This window comes from Chinchilla lanigera, unplaced genomic scaffold, assembly GCF_000276665.1.
Source record: "Chinchilla lanigera isolate Chin_1 unplaced genomic scaffold, ChiLan1.0 scaffold00010, whole genome shotgun sequence".
Lineage (NCBI taxonomy): Eukaryota > Metazoa > Chordata > Mammalia > Rodentia > Chinchillidae > Chinchilla > Chinchilla lanigera.
The window spans coordinates 11,489,697-11,510,202 of record NW_004955411.1 but is presented as its reverse complement, the minus strand read 5'-3'; the positions used below and the strand labels follow the sequence as shown (position 1 = coordinate 11,510,202).

General features: G+C 39.2%; 1 protein-coding gene and 1 pseudogene across 2 annotated transcripts in view; both read right to left on the bottom strand.

The window, feature by feature from the left end:
• Window positions 1-2,009: 2,009 nt before the first annotated feature.
• Window positions 2,010-20,506, bottom strand: part of LOC102015388 (cytochrome b5 reductase 4) — an 83,271-nt gene continuing 64,774 nt past the window's right edge. For both annotated transcript variants that reach the window (XM_013510896.1, XM_005377692.2), the window contains 6 exons: window positions 20,243-20,383; window positions 18,698-18,850; window positions 15,688-15,838; window positions 15,048-15,134; window positions 8,171-8,335; window positions 2,010-2,707 (listed from right to left, as the gene is read on the bottom strand). In XM_013510896.1, the coding sequence (XP_013366350.1) occupies window positions 2,653-2,707; window positions 8,171-8,335; window positions 15,048-15,134; window positions 15,688-15,838; window positions 18,698-18,850; window positions 20,243-20,383 (752 nt within the window). In that variant the 3' untranslated portion in view covers window positions 2,010-2,652. The remainder of the gene's footprint in view (window positions 2,708-8,170; window positions 8,336-15,047; window positions 15,135-15,687; window positions 15,839-18,697; window positions 18,851-20,242; window positions 20,384-20,506) is intronic.
• Window positions 5,924-8,145, bottom strand: LOC102015088 (annotated as a pseudogene).

Here is a 20,506-nt window from a genome sequence, read left to right as displayed (position 1 = left end):
CCACTCCCAGATTAACAGGTTTTAAGCCACTCAGTTTGCGGTAAATTGTTCTGGCAGCAATAGGAATTTAACAGGCATTTATAAAGGAGGCAAGCAGACTTCTGAAGCCATGGGACTTTGAACATAAATCTCTTCCCTAATTGCAAATCTTTGCTGATGAGTTTTAAGAATTTTTCATTCAAGAATAATAGTTAACATCTATATTGCCTTTACAACCCACAGTATATGGCTATATTCAAAGGAAGACTACAGTCTTTTTTCTAAGTCCTTCTAGAACACACTGGAATGGAGACTAGATTTCAGTGAGCTCAAGACTGGGAGAGGACGAGTTCACCATAAAACCCAAGCTAAAAGATACCAAGAGACTTGGATTGATTGAGATTTCACTTTTCTAATCTATTAGCAACAAATCCAAATAGTGTAAACTACACAACAGGAAGACCAATTATCAGGGCACTATATTAATCAAGTTGACAAGTGATGGGGCAGGGTCAGCTGGTGTGGAACGGCATCAGACTGGACAGCAAGAAACACTAATGTTGATTCTTAACAGTTCTAGAAGAGCTGAATAGGAAGAATACAGAATTCAAGAGGAAGTACAGACTTGGGAAGAGACGATTACAGAGAAAATTTAGTTTGGGACATGTTGAGATTGACGAGCTTACAGAAAATCCAGCGGTTTGTAGGAGGCATTGGATATGAAAAACTGAATCAAGAACCTGAGTGGATTCTCAAATTAGAGACCACATCTTGGGAATTATGAACATGTAACTGATAACTGACAATCTCATGTGAGCAAAGATTACCCAAAAGACGCTTATGGGCTTTGAGTTTTGCTTTAAGCTACAATGGAAGGGGCTAGATGGCTTAGTGGTAGAGTGGGTGCCTAGCATACACAAAATTCTGGGTTTAATCTCCAGTGCTGCAAAAAATAAATAAGCAAAACACTAAACTAAATGTAGAAAGATATGTTCTTTTTTTGCGGCGGGGCACTGGGAATTGAACTGAGGACCCTGCGCGTGCCAGGCAGACGCTGTGCCGCTGAGCTACATCCCCAGCCCGAGAAAGTAACAGGAAACTGTTTGAAGTAACTAGAAAAGGACTGCAGAAAAGAGGAAAAAGAAAGGTTGGGAAAGAAAGATGCTGGCTAAGGTAGAGCTAACCGATCTACTACTAATAATTACAAAAAGTTATCTTGGCATGTGATGTCTTTTAGGGGGAAGAAGAGGGTAGAGGGGCACGAAGCTGGAAATGCTCCTGTTAGCCACCAGCATGTGCTGCCAGCCTGGACAGCTGGGTCACTGCTGGGCAAATGACATTCCGGGAGGAAGCGGCCACAGACGTGGGAAGCACAGGGGAAAGCGGCCGTCCTCATCCCGCCATTGGCACGCGGGGCACTTCACAAGATGGGTGTTCGTCATTTGGGGAACGTTAACACTGTGATCCTCTTGAGTGCGCATCCCCACTCAGCGAAGCTCTAGTACTTTACAAACTCAGTTACAGGGAAACTGGAGATTCCTCCCACCCTCTACTTCTTGCAAACATTGCTGCTGCATTAAAATGAAAAATCGACCTTAGCTGAAGGAGTAGCCACCTGTGTATTCAGCAGTTCCTTCGCGGCACGCTCCCAGTGGCTCTGCTTACAGCTCTTGCTGAATCCCAGCCAGTGGAAGGATCTGAAGATTTGCAAAGCAGCAAGGGGCGTAAGCTGCCCGGCACACCAGAGCCTAGGCGGGCTTCCTGCTGGACTGCCAGCTGCGGCAAGAGCAGCCGGCTGGGGAAAGAACCTAAATCTAGGACCGACTATTTCTCCTCTCCTAGGTGTTTTGGATGGGCTCAAAAAGGATTAAAATTTGACTCATTCCAAAGCACCCAGTGATTATTCCAGGCCATGGACTAAATGGTACACTTTCATTCTCTTTCTGATGCCTTTGGTTTTGACTAAGAATCAAAATAGCTGTTAAATTCCTTTTCAACTCTCAAACAGATCTAGTCCAAAACAGCACGTATGAAATGTCGCCGATATCTTTTATTGGTGTCTTTTAAAAATTCTCTTTTTAAGACACCAGCCCAATTTTGTTGCATTCAACATATTTTTACCACAAGGGTTAAAAAGTATTTAAGTATAATTTTATTCTACTGATTCAATGGCAAATATATACATAAAATTATTTGGATCATTCAAGAAGTTACAGAATTCCATGTTTTCCTATTAATAACAAGGACATAAATGATCATTTCCTGAGTTAAAAGTGCAATGTAAAATTTAATCTGTATTGCTAACAATTTATAGCATAGAAATGTGATCAAAGTGATCATTTACTTTATCATGTCGTAAAACATAGCTGCTTATTTTAAAACAGTGATACATTTTCAATAATAAGGAAATTTGTAATTCATAACAAAGACTCTTGTGTGTATCTGTTACTATGACTGCCCTTCCAGGTCAAATATTAATAGTAAAATAAGTTATGGTACAAAATAAAGCCAACAAGTTCATCTGTACCCAAGGAATATTTGACTTCATTTAAGAAGCTGAAGACCAGATTCTAGTTAACCTTGTAATACATACAAAAATGTTCTCTTAAAAATTTCTAAGCAATCACAAATTTAGATAAACTAGCTGAAAAAAAGGAAAATGACAGTTCTTCGTTATGCTGTAAAACTGTAGATCTCCTCTTTGGAAAAGCAAAGGTCATGCAGCAACCTGAAAAACAAGAGAACACACGTTTTGTAGGGGACATGTTTGAAAGTAAGAGCAAGATTTACCATCATACTATTGATGGTAAACAGTTTCTCTATTTCATATTTATTTTATATTATTTTATTATTTTGTCTTTTTGAGACAGGGTCTCACTATGCAGTTCAGGCTGGTCTTGAGCTCACTTTGTAGCCCAGGCTGGTCTCGAATTTACAACGATCCTCCTGCCTCAGCCTCCCGAGTGCTGGGATTACAGGCGTGTGCCTGGCTCATATATATTTTAAAAACCCACATTGATCACTTCTTAAAAACCTGACAATAATTCCTAAAGTCATTAAATATCTTATCAGTGTTCAAATGTACACAGTTTACTTACTGTAACAGGCTGACAGTCTTAAGTATATTTCAATCTATAAGATATTTCTCATTCCCAACCATTTCTGTATTCTGTAATTTATACATCCGGAAAAAGATGAGATGTTTATCTGCCGAGTCTTCCACAGTCTTCACTTTGCAGCACCCCTGCGGGATGCCTTAATAACATGCTCCTATGTCCTCTCATTTCCAAAATTTAGTAACTAAATCTAGAAGCTTGATCAGATCCAGATTAATTCTTTTTGACAGGACCATTTCATGGGTTCTGTTCTAGCCAGTGGCACATAATATATGATTATCCTTTTGTTGGATGCTACAACCACTGGTGATGTAAGTGTAGGCCCATTAGTTCATTAGGGACTAAACTTGGTGACACTCTTTAATCAGCTAGGGAACTCTATGAAGACAAACGTACACTCATTTATTATGTGGTTATCTACCGGTATGTCTCATATAGAAAAGACAGAATAAATGCTTTACTGTATTTTCCTCCTTTATTCATCAGTTTCAAATTAAGGAATTAATTTCCCTACCATTCTATCTTCATTTTCTCACTGAACAGGAAAAAGCAGACAGATAGTATAGTTGCAATAGAATTCAAGATTGGAAATGGAATAACGTGAGACTGAAACCTTAGAAGTGGCTCTGTTTAAAATGCTGCTGAAATAATAACCATTTACTTAGTACTTACGTGCTAATCACTTAGTCACTGTGCTAAGCATTTCATATGCTTAAGTATTGTTACTTATTCCTGTTTACAGGGAAGTTAGAAAGTAGCTGGCCCTGGGACACCCAGGAAATGGTAAGATGATTATTTGTAGTACGGCTGGGATGAAAAGCCTAATGGACAGCTTTTAGAGCACATACATACTCACTCAAAGGGCCGGTAGGGTACAGGAGCTCTAATGTAACTGGCAAGTCTCTATCTGAGCCCATCTCATCTTTCCAGCTACGCACTGTCTCCACAGGAAAAGGACTGCGTTCCAGCCATACATGTACTCTTAATGCATTTGTTCCTTCTTTCTCTCTGCCTGTACTACCCCTCCCTATCTCTTCTAACTGGGAATGTTTTAGTCATCATTCAGTAGGTCTTTTCTGACCCTCCTGCCATCTTTCCAATGTTACACATGGCTGGGTAAAAGTAATTTGTCTCTTTCTCAATTTCCATAACATCTTGATTTTATCCTAGTAGGAATACTTATGAATGGAGTCATATTTTGGTTACCTTTATGTGTATCTGTTTTCACCACTAGACTGTTGTAAACTTCCAAAGCTCAATGTCTACTTGGCCAGAAGATCAAAGGATCATTACTGTGTTTTTTTTTAAAAATAAGCTTCTGAATCTTGTCTACACTTTTTTTTAAAAAATAGGCTTCTGAGTTTTCCTGTTACTATATCATACAAATTGACAGATGTTCACCAAACATGGAAAACATTTTGGAGTGATTATACATTTGTTTCTCAGTACTAGGACTGGATCCAGGCCTATCCATAATCAAGTTCCTTATACGAAATGGCAGAATATTTGCAACCTGTATATGCACATCCTTCCATATACTTTACATCATTTCTAGATTACTTAAAATATCCAATACAATGTAAACACTGTATAAATAGCTGTTATACTACATTGTTTAGTGACTGATGGCCCCCAAAAGTTATACGTGTTCAGTATAGATGAAATTAAAAGAAAATTTTACCTGCCAGTTGTTTGAATCCATTGATATAGAATTTGTGGATAGGGATACTTAGAATATAACCCATTTGGCAGACATGATATTAATTTTAAAAGACTGTAGGAACAAGTGCATCAGAACAAGTCTTTTTAAAGGAAGTCAATAAAATGATACCATAAGAAATTCATGTAATTTTCAACTCAAGAAAGATATACGACATCCATCAAGATTGTAAGACCAGGAAGTCAAAGATAGGAGCTCCAAACTGAAATCACAAGGTGGACACTATGGCAACTCCGCGCAGCGTGTTCAGGGGTCAGTAATACTACGAATCCCTACAGTGATTACTGAATTCCGGGGTAAGTCAGCTAGGACAGCATTAAAACACTAGCTCACAGGAGAAACTGAGCAAAGAGTTATACAGATTAGAGTTGATTTTAAAGAATACAAAAATAATAGATTATGACTACCTTTTTTTAGGTACAAAGTGTAGCGTGACGTGAAACCAACTTAGCTTTTGCACGTATGCACCGCACTTCCGGCTGGTAATGGAGGAAAACTTGCATCACACTCCTAACCTACGGAGGGTGCATCCAGCCTTTTAAATGGCATCAACATCAACGTCATCGCCCTTACTGTCAAGCTCCGTTCAGCTTTCGGCAGTCTTCTAATCCCTCAGTGCTCTCATCCTCATCTTCTTCACCGCCACCAGAAGATTCTTCCTCTGCTTCCTTCAACCATCCTATAAATGGCTCTGCTGTAATGAGAGCCTCTCCAGCAAGTTCTTTGGAAACATACTTCTTCGATGCCTCTTCTGACCAGCTCACGATGACCTCCTCTTCTAACTGGCCTGTATCATGCTTCTCCTTCAAGACACATGGGATCTCAGAGAACAGCTGCACTTGATGCTTTGCTCCTACACACGCCACACCATGAAGAAGGTACCACTGAGCTTTGTTGCTGTGATAGAATCTTAGGAAACGGCACTTGTATTTCTTTTGTTCGCTAATCTTCTCATTAAAAAGAACGTCAGTCAAAACAGGGAGGTGCATGGCTTTTACATCTAGTCTTTCTGCTTCTGCAATGATTTGTCAAATGACTCAATACTGTCCTCTTGTTTCTTTTTTGGTTTTTTGGGGGAGGGTACTGGGAATCGACCTCAGGACCTTGAGCTTGCTAGGAAGGCACCTGTGCCGCTGAGCTATATCCCCAGCCCTCTTCTTTCTTTTTCTGAACAAAATCCAATGGGATATTCACACACTCTTCCACAGTTCTTCCTAATCATCTGCACGGTCACTAACTCACCTCATCCATTCTGTGCCGCTGAGCTTCCTCAGCTGCACCCTCCCTCCAGCCATCCTCTTCCTCTGCTTCTACAGCACACGGGCGAGGCCTCCTTTCATTTGGTAGTGATGGTGGTGATGGTGGTGGTGGTGTCTCTCTGCTGGACACAGAGCCATTTTCCTTGTCTTTGCCCTATTTTTCTTTTTTCCCTGTACCACCGAAGCTATTCTCAGAGAGGTTTTTGAGAATGAATGTGCAGAGTTTATGTGCATCAAGCAGGCCAGGATAGCCACAGGCTTTTCAAGGATCACCGACTGCTGCTTCAGATTCACACGCAGATCTGTTTTAGGGTTTTCACATTCAGAACAGAGAATAACTTTGTAAATGAATTTATCCAACATGTCTTCCAGCTGATTCGTCTCCTAAGATCCCCCGGCAATGTACTGGTCGGTCATCCTTTACCTCAAAGTGCGTCTGTGCTCCCAGATCACAACCAAAGTACTGTGTACGGTGGGACACACTGGACGCTGATTAAGCGCCTTTGCAAGTCAACCGTGTTGACTATAACTGTCTTGATTCCCTTTCTCTCCCCTCAACCTTGGCAAACACATGGGGCAGCTTCTAGTGCTAGATCTGGTCAGAAACACTGCAGTTGACATTGGCAGACATTCTGGCTTACTAGTGGCTTATCAAGATAAATAGATCCTTGATGGTAACTTTTTTGTCTGGAGAAGGGATGACATAAATGACTCCCAAGAGTTCTTGGTCTCTGACATAAGGAATTTTTTGACCCTGAGGCTGTAACCTTCTTGCTTATATGCTATGTTTCCCCAAAACAGGTACCAGTGGCTGCAAAACAGCTCATTTTCATCAAATAAAGAAACAAAGCCAATTGGCTTGCCTGGGCCTGGGAGGATGGGGCAATGGAAACTGGTCCAGAGCGGAGGGGTAGGCGGCAAGCTGAGAGGCTGAGCAGGGGGAGGGGCTGTCCCAGTGACATCTGTGTCCACAATGGCAGCAACAAGCCTGGGAAACTGGCCAGCACATGGCGGTGAGGCCCACAGGCTGCTGGGCAGCACCTGCCCTGCTGTAGAGTGGAGGGTGGGGGTGCTGGGCACGAAGCCTTCAACTCATGATCCTCCTGCCTCAGTCTGTCCCAGGGGCTGGGATCACAGATGTGTGCACCGCACCCTGAAGGCTACTCAGTGCACACGTACTGAGGCACCGGTATGCAAGGAGTATACTACAATTCCAGCGAACTAAGTGAATGACAGTACCAGCCCTCAAGAAGCCTGTCAGTCACGGAGAAAAACAATCTAGAAATACTACGATACTTCCAAAAGAGAGTTGTTCTCAGCCAGTCTTTCGATACCGACGGGTCTATGATTCTAATCATTTCAAAGTATTACACTGCAATCTACAAAGTACTCACTGTGATATGGTGCTTCTAAGATAGCAGTGTCACACAGTAGAAGACAATGCAGTCTTTTTGTTCATAAAAAAATTAAATTCCTTTACTTTTTGATTAGGGCCAATCTTTTTGTAATTAAAAATAAAATGCATGCTAAATCCAGGAAATGTTAGATCCAGTTACATACTAACAAGGAAAGAACAGGAAATTTAAGATGATTATATTTTTGCTGTATTCAAACAAATATTTTAAAGTATCATTTCAGAGTTACATCATATCAAGGTGAATTTCAAATACAGTAGTCACTACCGCTGATTTTTCATTATCCAGGGTCCGACTGTTTGTCTTGCCTTACTTACACTGTAGTACCTCCTTTATACCTCGCTGCCTGGTTTTGGATCACTGTTTTTATTATTTACTAATTTTTACCCACTTGAAAAAAATGACAACTGAAAATTACAATGAGACTAACACTGCTTATTAATTACTATTTATATTATCAAGCTTTGACGGAAGAGGTTCAGCTTCATATCCCAAAAAAGATTGTGGCACCAATCTTATGAATACGCAAATCCTGGCCTCCAAGCCTTTACTGTTATAAAGATTAAAAACTTTGTTAACATATTATTAAAGTGAATGTTCATATGCCAAGGAAGATGCCAGAGATAACTGAACCACCTTTACGGAGGACCTTCACTTCAGGCTATATCACAGTGTACTCACTCTATTCCTTGTTCTGTGAATGGCGTTGGTCCACAAATGCAGAGAAGGACTCTGGAGTTTTCTACACTTCGTTTCAAAAATTCAGAAAGAAGAGCTGGTGAAATTTGTCCCTGCTTGCCATTCCATTCAGACGTTGGTGCTGAGAGAATATATTCAACATCAAATCTAGGCAAGGAAAGTTTTAAAAAGTCTATTATTTTAGACACGTTATTAGCAAGTTTCAAATTCAATGAAACACCTCCCCTACAAAACAATTTACTGTATCAAGACTGCTACACCTGCCAGAAAATGCCTGGCACACAGGTAAACTGCTCTTTACTAAGGATTAGATTTTGCTATAGACAAGAAAGTAGTTCAGCATTTTTGACTGAACTCCTTGAAAGAGAATTCCAAGGGATCTCCGCACTTCTGTTAACAATCTGCTCACCATAAAGAGCAATTTTCAGTGACATGTATTTTAACCTCTGGCTCAAAATTCTCCGGTAATCCCCAAACCCTTACAACCAATTTCACTAAGACGCCTACGCGACTCCTTGCTGCTGCTGTCTCCAAGACCAAAAGCTCAACTTGCGGTCTCCCTGCCCCCTACCTGACGTCAAGTCTGTGAAGGGCAACACAGTCCGCTTGACCACACAAGTCAGAAACCTCGGATTTACCCTGGGAATCTTCCTCTGCCTCACCGCCCGTATCTAAGTATTACCAAGTCCTAGCTCCTAACTCTCCGCGTTCACCGATCTTCACTGCAGTCGCACTGCGCACTCTCGGTCTTCTCTCTCTCATGCTTTTACTACCCCAGCTCATCAGTTCTTAGTTCAAACGTCATGTCCACAGGGAGGCGCTGCAGCCCCACCAGTCCACGGGCCTTCACACACATTATAGACGTATTTCCCTTTTTTTTCATAGCCCTTATTTCAGGTTGCAAGTATGTAGTTCTACTATGATTACTTTATTGTCTACTTTCCTCTTCAGACTACAAACCCCATGAGAACAGGAATCATGTCTGCACTGGCCATCACTGTGTACCTAGTAGCCAACACACAGGTTTATTCAAATGCTATGAATAAAGTAGATTAAAGAAAGTGTAGGGAATTAACATGGAAAGATCAATCTGAATCTCGCAATGTAATTATAGACTCTATCTTCCCACAGGGACAGGAAACTACTAAGTAAAGCTGAAAAGCTATAATACATTCAAAATTCTATGTTGTACCTGTTCTCTTTGCTCTACCTTAGCAAACAAAACTAATTATTACCATATTCAGTAGCATCAAATCAAATGCACTTCTGCACGTTTCAGTAACAGGTATTTCCTGAAGAGCAGTACTGTAGATATTGGTTATCCATTAATTTAAAGCTCAAGAAAGAGTAGATGTGAACATCTCATTTGAGGAGACAAGGGAACCAAGAAAGAACGGACACAGCTGCCTTTCTATCACTGTGCCTCAGCTGGGTTAAGGTTCCCCAAAACTGATGAGCCTGGCACACACAGACCCAGTAAGGGCACCAGCCAGGGCTACAGAACCGTCCTGGCTCTGCACACAGACCCTAGCCTCTTAAGTCTTAGGGATCTACTTGTGGAAGAAGGGAAGAAAACTACATCATCTCCCACAGCTCTAATACTTTATGGTTTTAAACTCAGAACACCGTAAAACTATACTTTATTTCTTACCTTCAAGGTTCCAATTCAGTATTAGTATTACTCTACTTTATAAAGAACAACTTTCCCAAATACAGGTTTGACGGAGACCACTACAAAGCAGCTCTGAACAGAACTTAAATTAACCAATTGGCTTTCCATGTTTACTTGTGAGTCTGTCCAAGGCTTAGGCTCCTTATCTGGAGATGGGCAGTGGACTCACAGTAAGTGTACCTCTGTGAGTCACCGGTCCCTACTGAGGTCTGCAATGGCAGATGAAACTGGAAAGCCTCAAGGGACAAGACAAGATCACAGCCAAGGACACCTGGCTCCAACCCCAACTAGATAAAGACTGTAGTCTCAGGCATCTCACTCGTGGGTGGATTAACTTAATACTTTACTTAGAGAAGTCCTTGGGCAGTTCCCACCCTTCTTGAGTATTCCTCTCCCTTGTTCTGATAACTAAATAAATACAGGCCACCCAGAGAAAGTCTTGGTCTTAGCCCTGAGAGAATCTCGAATTCTGTGAGAGGGTTTTGAGCCTTCTGGATCATTCCATTTGCCTAATTTTATTTAGCCTTCACAGTACACTCGTTAAGGAGATTGCAGACCTGATCAGTCTGCAATAACTAAGGGGTATTATTAACCAGATACAGGTTGAGCAGCTCTAACTTGAAAATCTGAAGTCAGAAGTGCTCCAAAAATCTTACATTTTTTGAGCATTGTCGTATCTCAAAACCTCCTAAACCCAATACATCCAAAATCTAAAACACTTCTAGTTGCAAGCGATTTGAATAAGGGATAGTCAACTAGTCCTTTCTTTAACTTGATTTTTCTTCCTAGTCCTTAAAATTTGGGTAGTGCTAGACAATTACAGAATGTGCATCTCCTCACTGCTATGTAGGGAGACAGTTCCTGTTTTCTTGTCACTATTTTACGTGGGCCTGGTTCAACCAAAGAGGACAAAACTAACTGTTGAGGGAGTAAAAGAACTTATTTACAAGGAAGACATACTGGTTAAAATTTGAAATTATACTTGGTAAAACAAGATCATGTGCTGTCATATACAAAATTACATAAATTTATATAAATAAGTACATTTTTCTAGAAAGAAGGTTCCTAATCTTTCATTAGCATATCAAAGAGGATCCCAAAGCAGCTGTAGAACCACTGTCTAAGAAATTTCCACTTATATACCCATACTGGGATAAGACAGAAAGTGCATGGTTAAATTAGAACAGTAGTCTCCTACAGGTCCTTTCCTAATGAGCCTATCACTGGAACAAAATAAAACATATAAATTAATGGTGAAGTCTATGTAATGTGCAGTAAAGACCTAGTCATAATTTTTATTTGCTGAGATGCTTTAAAACAAACAAAAAATAATTAACAGCAGGCATCAAATAGAGTAACCAGGACCTTTATATAAAAGGTCCACATTTCTCACACATTTTGTATTTATTCACACAATGGTCCCTTGGTTATAATTTTAGGTACCTAATGGAAAAAGTGAACAGATGGCATGAATACAATTTAAGGATTTGCAAAGAGGCTGCTAGCCTGCATACAACCTTCTTCATAGGGTGAGAAAATTGCTTAAACAGGAGCAAAAATAATTCTAAGTTAAAATAAGGAATTCCTTAATGAAGGATTTATATCAAGATATAATCTGAAATAATAATTGCACCGAGGGTGATGGAAAGAGCATATCAATAAACATCCTGAAATTCTTCTCTGCTCTGATTTCAAAAGAGCCAGAAAAGGCTAAAAATAAGGTTACCTAAAAATAAATTCAGAAAACCCATAAAATGCCAAAAAAAATCATGGGGGAGGGGGAGAAAGCTTCTGATGAATGCCTCGGTGTTCTCAAATGTCAATGAAAGTAAATATACTTGTCCAATGTTTTTACTTTAAAGTAGACCAACAGTGACCTCAGACGAAGTCTTGAAATACAAATGTATTCGATGTAAATCATACGCAGATCCTGCAGGTCCGGCACCTTCTCGCCCTCCTCCTGCCCCTCCCACTTGGCTTCCAATAGCCACCTCCTTCCCATCGCCCACACGTGCCCTCCCGCTTCCTCGTTTCTACCGCCACGCCGCCACTCCAGGCCCCGTCCTATCTAAAACACGACCCTTAACACTCCTAGTTACTACAGTCTCTGACACTCCACTGCCACATTAGTTCTCCTAAAAACACAGATCCAATCTCCCAGCTTCTTTGCTTTAAAAACTGCAGTGATTCTTCGTTGCCCTCAAATTAACATTTCACAGTACCTGGGGTCCCAGCGGTCCCAGCTTGTCCTAGTTTATCTAGCTAATGAGAAGTACTAAGAACAAAACTGAACTCTGTTCTGTCACTGAAATACTAGAACATTCTAGCTCTCGTGTTGTTACTTGTGTAAGTCTACTACCTACACTTCCTTTCCTCTTCACAGAAATGCTAATTTGCTTTTCAAAACCCTTTCTTCCACGCAGCTCTGCTACTATATTCTCCTTCTCACAAAAGCGCAATGACCCCTTCTTATCCCTAGACCTCCGCGACATGTCGCCTGCTCCTCCGAACACACAGCTTCTGCAGTTTCTGCCGTACTTCAGACCGCCACCCCGAGGCCTGAGTGACAGGATGAGACGTGATTCTACAGTCTCTCCATTTTTTTAACTACAGAATTTCAGAGAATTTTTATATGCATAATTCAGTAGTAATTTCACCAAGGAAACGTACTCGGGTAACAAGTTTTGTCAGCACTTTCTCACTAAAACTACAAGTGACATACTGCAGTCAAGAAAAGGTGGTTTAACATATATTCAAACATTAACAGCCTTAAATACTAAAACACGTTATGTCACTAGTTAAAATTACGCTAAATCTGAGCTTTTCCTTTTATGCATAGGAAACAACAATTAGGATCTGCCTGAAGAACATTACCCACACTCACCCAGCAGCCTTCACGGCTAGGGTTCTCCTATCCCTGCAGACAGCCTCCGCCTAGGGCACAGGTCCTGATACCCTTCCAAAGCCATCTGTATCAGCATGGCCTTTTTCTTTCTACTGAGCATTTGAACTGACCTCACTCAAAAACAGAGATCCTAAATCAAACAGTGCCTGTCTAGCACCTCAGGCAAGGAGTGCTGTATCTCCAGGACAGGACAGAGAACATGGAGGAAGAGAGGGAGGGAACACAAACGAACAAGCACCGGTGACCAGGAGCAGAGAGAAGGCGCAGCAGGGGGAGGATTAAAGGCAGGCCGGCTTCACCGCTCTCAGCAAGCTGGAAAGTGTCACTCACCTGGTGAGTGCTGTTAGAGCTAGGCACCCAGAAGTGCAGAGAGGGGCCTTTCCTCAGCCTCATACTCCAGCCTACGTACTTCCACCAACCCCAATTACGCAGACCAAGACAGAACAGAACAAAACAAAACACAAGGGACTTTGTTTATGTTCGGAAGATGCCAACACATTCCCTTTCATGAGTTAATTTATAAATCAGATTTCACTCCCATTAACAGATTCAAGTAGAATGTCTAGTCACTAAAATAGCAATACATTTCTTTTAAAAAATTATAAACTTCTCTTTAGGGGATTTATCTTAAATAATACTGTCGAACCCCTACCAGAAATATGTATTTTAAAAACTAGTTTAAAAAGTCTACTGCTGTTTACATTCTTATTTATGTTTTGGTACTGAAGGCTGAACAGAGGGCTTTTGCACTGAGCTTTATCCTCGGGCTTTTTTTATTTTTTATTCTGAGACAGGGTCGCACTAAGTTGCTAAGTTGCCCAGGACGGACTGCAACTCTTAATCCTACTGCCTCAGCCTCCAGAGTGCTGGAGTTAATGTCTGGGGAGAGAGGAGCTCTAACAGTTAAGACAGAAGCCACACACGTTTACAGAGACCTGCTGTAACCACAACCCAAACACCCGAGAAAAGGCTTCACAGTTCTCCAAGCATTTACATTACCTTCTGCAAACCTCACAATTCTTAATGAAATAAACAGGAAAGATGTCACTATTTTATTTGGAAGAGAAAGAGACAGGCCCACAGAGTTAAGTAATTTTGAATAGTCTCAAGTCATAAAGTTTAAGTTTGAGAACAACGGAAACTTGAATTTAGGTTTTAGGCTTCTTAAAAGCTTCTGAGTATAAGAGATGCATGAAAACCTAAGAACTGGTATTTCTTCAAGGCATTCTTTAGACTGCCAGTTACCTAAATATAGTAAATACTCTTGGGTTTATGCTCTAAGTAGGTAAACTATTCAATAGAGATAAGTAGGTTCAACTTAGCCTTAATTTTGTGAAAGAAATTTCTTAAAAGAGAAAGGGGAGGATGATGGGAGGTAACAGGTTAAAGAAATAGAAAATGTCACTGTATTACCCTATTACAGATATCCAGAAAATATTTTTAAGAACTTGGAACCCCTTTGACAGCTAAGTTTCCAAGGGCTTTAACTTGACAAAGGCCTAGAATTTTACTCACATCAGACTATTATATTTTTACTTCAGATACTTTGTGCAACTTACAAAGCCCTGAATTCTAGCTTTTAATGATTATAAAAACACTTTACAAAGTCTGACAGCATGTCCAATTCATTCTTGTAAAAGAAATTTGTCCTTGAGTTTCTTCAAATATTTTACGGGAAATTGCTGCACATGCTTAAATTATTGTGGTTGATTTTGCTGGGCTCTTTTCTTCAATAAAACAAATTTTGAATTTGCAATCCTTTCTGTCTCTGAGCTCAGTTTGACTAGAACTGTTTTCTATTGACTACAACATTATTTCCCAAGGTATATGCTAGTAACAGGGCTATATATGTTAATGCAAATAACAAAAATGAAGACAATCTTGCCAAACAATAAATCCCCTTCTAGAACAAGCACCAAGAAATCTCCTAGGGAAGTCACCAAGGCTCTAAAAAAACCCTGTAATGTCTTTAATTTTGTTTAATCAATCCTTGGCAGATTTATTTTATCTGTCCCATTATATATAAGACAATTTCAAATTGGCAAGTTGATTATACTGCAACATTTTCAATGAAACCCAATTAAGGAGTATATATATTTACATAATACATTACCTAGATTTTTATCAGGCAGTATTTCTTTGGACATAGGGGTTTTAACATTGTTTCTAGAAGGATGAACTTGTATTTTTCTTTGAAGAGCTTCTTGGTCAATTCAAAACATAGACAAAGCCCAGATTTAGTACACAGGTATGATTATTTAGAATTAACATCAGTATAATACCTTTTATCCTTACATGCTAATTTTTCCAATTGGCTTCTCCAAATTATATCATCCTCTGTTTTATTGAAGAACATCAACTTCAACTTCCTTAAAAGAAAAAAATGTGTTAAATGTAACAAATTAATTGCGTTTAAAACATAAATTACAAGTGGAACATCTAAAGTGAACTGGGGTGAATGCTTTTAGAAGTGATTAGGTAACCCAAAGTATAAAAAACTAAAATGAGATCAAAGAACCAAGTTAATAAAACAGCTGTGCCTACAGGAGGGACAGTTAGAAATGATGAACGAGAGAATGAGAACAAATCTAATAAAGTCCAAGTAACAGTCAGTTTAGAATACCTTTCCAGTGATGGCAAACCTTTTAGAGCTTCCAGTGATAAACAGCTGGCTGCGGCACACATGCCACAGGTTCACCACCACTGCCTCATCCTAACAAATGGCAGTAATTAAAGGTAAAATTACAAGGCTGGGCGTGGTGGTGCATGCCTGTAACCCTAGTACTTGGGAGGCTGAAGCAGGAGGATCGTTACAAGTTTGAGACCAGCCCTGGCTACAAAGTGAGCTCAAGGCCAGCCTGAATTGCATAGCAAGACCCCATCTCAAAAAGACAAAAAAAAAAAACAGATAAAATTACATACCTGAGACTGAGTACATTACTCAAAGCATAATTCAGTATTTTAACCATTGGTGTGAAGCCCGTTCCAGCTGCCACTAAAAAGAGATCTTCCAATTCCTGGAGTTTGGATTTTTTAAAATTGCCCTCAGGACCGCTTACAGACACAAAATCTCCTAAATAATGAAATATAAACTAAATCAGAAAAACAACCCAGCAGGGAAATTGAGAAGGCTGAATTTAGAACACTACTGATTGACAGAATACTTAACCTGCTGACTACAGATCAGTCTTTAATATATGTAAAGAGTTTCAAAGCTAATCATTAGGCTTCCAAGTATGTATGGATTATATCATTACAATCAAATTAATAATGACATTTAATTATATCATCTCCTACCATTATTTTCCCAAACAATCTAAAGCCTGTAATTTATAAACTACTGCAAAGTACTTATCCACAAATGATCAATAAAGGAGTGACTACTAAATTATAAACACCTCAAAAGCAGAGTCTAGGTATACCTCTCCTGCACAATACATTACAAGTGGAACATCTAACATTTTTAGAATAGATACTGGCTATTCACATATTGATTAAATAGCGACAGGACTATAGGAAAGAAAACAAAATTTTTTTAGATCTTACATTGGTAAATATGCTTTTCTCTTCCATCAAGTTTTTGAAATACTATCAAATAAAATAAGAGCTATTGTGAGTTTAACTGAGTCAAAAGCAATGAGTTCTAACTTGGAGTACGTTGGTTTCCAACCTAGAATCCACCAGATCAGAAATCAGTACCCAGTTTGTACAGTTCAACTGATATGAAAACCAAGAACCATTCACGGAAGAAAACTTTTGTCAAGGACTACATTTGGAGATTTTCAATGTAAAAATTGAAAAAAATGACAGATAGCCACTACTTTCAAATGATTTAAAATACTCTGGTTTATTTTAAAATGCTCGGATGGTCAGAATGTTTCCTTTGTTTTCCACTGAAGGATAGTAAAAAATTCACAGTAATTGATGAACTAAGTATTGTAAAGTAACACAAATTTCTTGTTACAGTTTGAAAGGGACCATGAGATCAGAATGCCCTCAGGAAAAAGCCAGATGACTGTTTACCAGAGAGGTTTCACAGGTTGATAATAACTTGGTAACTTTTATCCACAGTCCAGTCCTTGGAATGGCATAAAACTGATTAGATTCAGTCAGGACAACTGATTGTAGCCAACTTCCAAGAGTACCCGTGACAAAGTACACATGACAAAATGGCAACGCACGACTTATAAGTACATCTGGTATCCTGAATTTAGTATAGGTATCTAGTGCCCTAAACATTAAATGCCCTGGGCAGAGATCTTGTTTCCATTATCAGGATATTTGATTCTTTCTACATGGTTTTTGGGGTTTTTTGTTTGTTTGTTTGTTTTTTAGGGGGGGTACTGGGAATTGAACTCAGTACCTTGTGCTTGCTAGGCAGACACTTGTGCCACTGAGCTACATCCCCAGCCTTTAACAGGATATTTGAAAAGTTAAATTAATCATAAAAGATTGCTGGGATTAAAACAAAAAGATGAGTAATTTTATAGGGGAATTCATTTGGCCAAGATGAGGCCTCAGAGAAGTGTACAACTCTAAGTGACACAAGGATTTGTGACATACCTATAAGTCCCTGGATGAGGTGAAATAACACTTCATTTTATCCTTTGGAGACTAACTCTCCACTCTGCTGTGTTCACAAAATCTCTATAAACAGGTTACAACACTGTTCATTAAGTTTCTACTTACTATATTATAATCATGTATCAGTTTTTCCTTCACAAAGTGATAGCCCTCCCACTACGTCTGAGTATATTTCAAACTACTTCAAGCTCATATTTATATAGTGTTTTGGTTTATGTAAGCACCGATGACTAACCGTATCTGCAATGAGTAGATTTCCTAAGTGTAAGGTTCAGAAAGCACCATCAGTTTCTCTGCTTCCAAATTTTAGTGTTACCCCCATATACTGCTAACGCTGCCTTAGAACACTGTGCAAGTAGGTAAAAAGCAGTGAAAAGTAATAGAGAAAAATCACTAGAAGATAAAGAATTAGAAGCAAGAAGAAAGGTTTTAAAGTCTTAACACATCTCATTATAATTCTTTCATTCAGTCTTTGAGGTACATCTCCTGATAGCCTAGTATGTGCCAACTGTCATGCCAGATGTGGAATACAAATATAAGGAAGATAATTTCTGCCCTTAAACTCAAATCTGATCAAGAAGAAACGTATTTATCCTTGGAGCTATAACTAAATAGTTCCTGGGTGTTTCAGAGGTGGAGGGAGGCTTCAGAAAGGAACCGATGCCTTGTTTGAATCTTTAAAAAGAGGCACTTGAGAGACAAATGTTAATGGACACCTTGGGTCAGGCAGTGCTGGTGCCTGTGAATGCAGAGGACAAACCAGTGAAAGCAGTTTGGAGTTGTATTAGTTAAGGGGTAGTATTTTTGCATACTAAGAGATGAAACTGAGGAAATCACCAAAGCCTTTGCAGGCCGTGCAGAAGACTTAATCAGATAGATAACAGGGACCCATCAGCGGTTTCGAATGGAACTGGAGCAACATGATGAAATCTGTTCTCTGCGCAATATGGAGAAACAACTGGATGATGCAAACGAACAGGAAGAGAAAGAGATCAGCTAGAAGTCAAATGTGAGCAGCCAGTCAGAGATCATGACAGAGGAGACCAAGGCTTGCTTCTAGAGGACGGCAAAGGGAGAGGAAGGAAGGGTTAAAAATCCAGGAGGCGGACTCAGCAGAACTTAGTGGCTGACTGAACTGGGAGAGAGGAAAAGAGACGACCCAAGTGCTTACATTAGGTCAAGGGTGCACAGCAACGTCCCGACGGGGGGACAGGGCAAAGGGCAGATGCCTCTGGTTACAGACATGTTCAGTTTAAGATATTTACTAGATTCCCATACGGAGCTACGTAGAGGGTATTTGATTCAACCTAGAGCACAAATGGGGTTTACAACATGCAAAAGTACTAACCAATTTGAAGATGATCAAGCTTTGGTGTGAGGAGTCCAGCAGGATAGATTTTGATCAAAAAGTAGATGTATTTATTGTTGGGAGGAACTGGTTTTTGGAACTCTGAGAGTAAGGAATAAGATACAGGTGTATATGGCTTTACTATTTCTGTACCTAGAAAAATTAAAAACGAAGAAATTTTTAAAACTTCATCTCTTAAAGATGAAACATACAAACTTTATGCTATCAATATTTAAAACTAATGAACATATAATTCTAACTATATGCTCTGTACCTATTAGCATATGATTTATATTACCTCAAGCCTACAAGTCCTGAAATAATTTTACAAATCAATATTTTAACCTATTTTTATTAAGTGTGGTCTAAACTCATAAGGATATACATTAACAAATTTATCTATTCCATTAGCATGTAAGCTTTGTAAAAGGCCAGCACAAAAATAACATAAAAATTTTTCCCAGAGAGTATAAGAAGGTACTCACATAATAATTTTAATTATATACCAAATATTTAATAATAGTTATTGGAGGTCATGAGATCATTTTCAGAGAGAAAGGAAGGAATTTTACTTTTCATTTTATATATTTTCAATTATTTCAATGTTTTGACATTATATGACACTTTAGTAAGTGAATGAAAAGAATATTAATCTAACTACGTCAAAGAACACATTATTTTCTAAAAGGTAAAATAAGAATTCATGCTATAGTTTTAGCTAGCCAATATTCAAAGAGAAGAGTCACACACATTTTAAAGACCAATATTTAATACACTATCTTTAACATATATATATAATTTATATGTACATTAAATACACTGGCAATAAATACACTGGAAAGTATCAGCTCTTGAGTGGTAATTTGGAATTAGTGACAATGAAGAGAAAAACGTTAACAGTATTATTAAAATATGCCATATGTACTAGAACCTAGCTAGTAATCTGTTAAGACTAATTGCTGGAAAAACTATGACTAACATCAGAATTTACCTTCTGCATCTTCAAAAGACCAAGAAAATATTGGCTATCAAGAAGAAGGGTATTTAAAACAAGTAAGTAGGGTCATTTGGGGATGAAATTGAAGGAAAAATAATTCACACAAGAAAAAATACAGTAGTTTTTAGAGCTTCTTATACTGGTGGCACATGTAAAAAATTACGCATAATCATCCACTTGTTTTAAACTTTAAAAATTGAACTTCATAAGGAATAAGAGAGATACTACTATGAGTTTCCAGCAGTAGTCTTTGGAGGACCATTACATACCCTCCTCTCTTCAGGGTTTTGTCAGTATTAAATTTCAGTGCTGGTGGAATTATCTCTCTGACTAGGGCAATTTCTTTGTTCCATATGATAATGGGGCACAATCATGGTTCCAACATGGAGGAGACACTGCACCCACAAACTTAAGATTCTGGCTCACACTAAATCCAGCTGCCCACAAACGTTTACTAATCACTTAACGACTGTTTCCCAAACAGACTGGTACTACTTGGAGCTGCCTGTGAAGGAAGAAATGTCCCCCGAAGCCTGTAACCGCCTTACCTGTGATAGTTACCTTGAGGTAAACATGTTGCCCAATCGGCACCTGGAGATGAGTGCACGGGGGCAGCATCAAACAGAACAGCTTCGTATCATGAGTGACATCCTCCTTGGAAACCAACTGGCACTTTCTATAGTACAGACCTACAACGCAATGCGTTTTCTCTTATGATACGTAAATTAATAAAAAATAGTAATAGACCACGAAGTGATGCTCATATTCAGCTGTGCTCACTAAAAAAGTCAAATTCCACTAAAATGCTCATA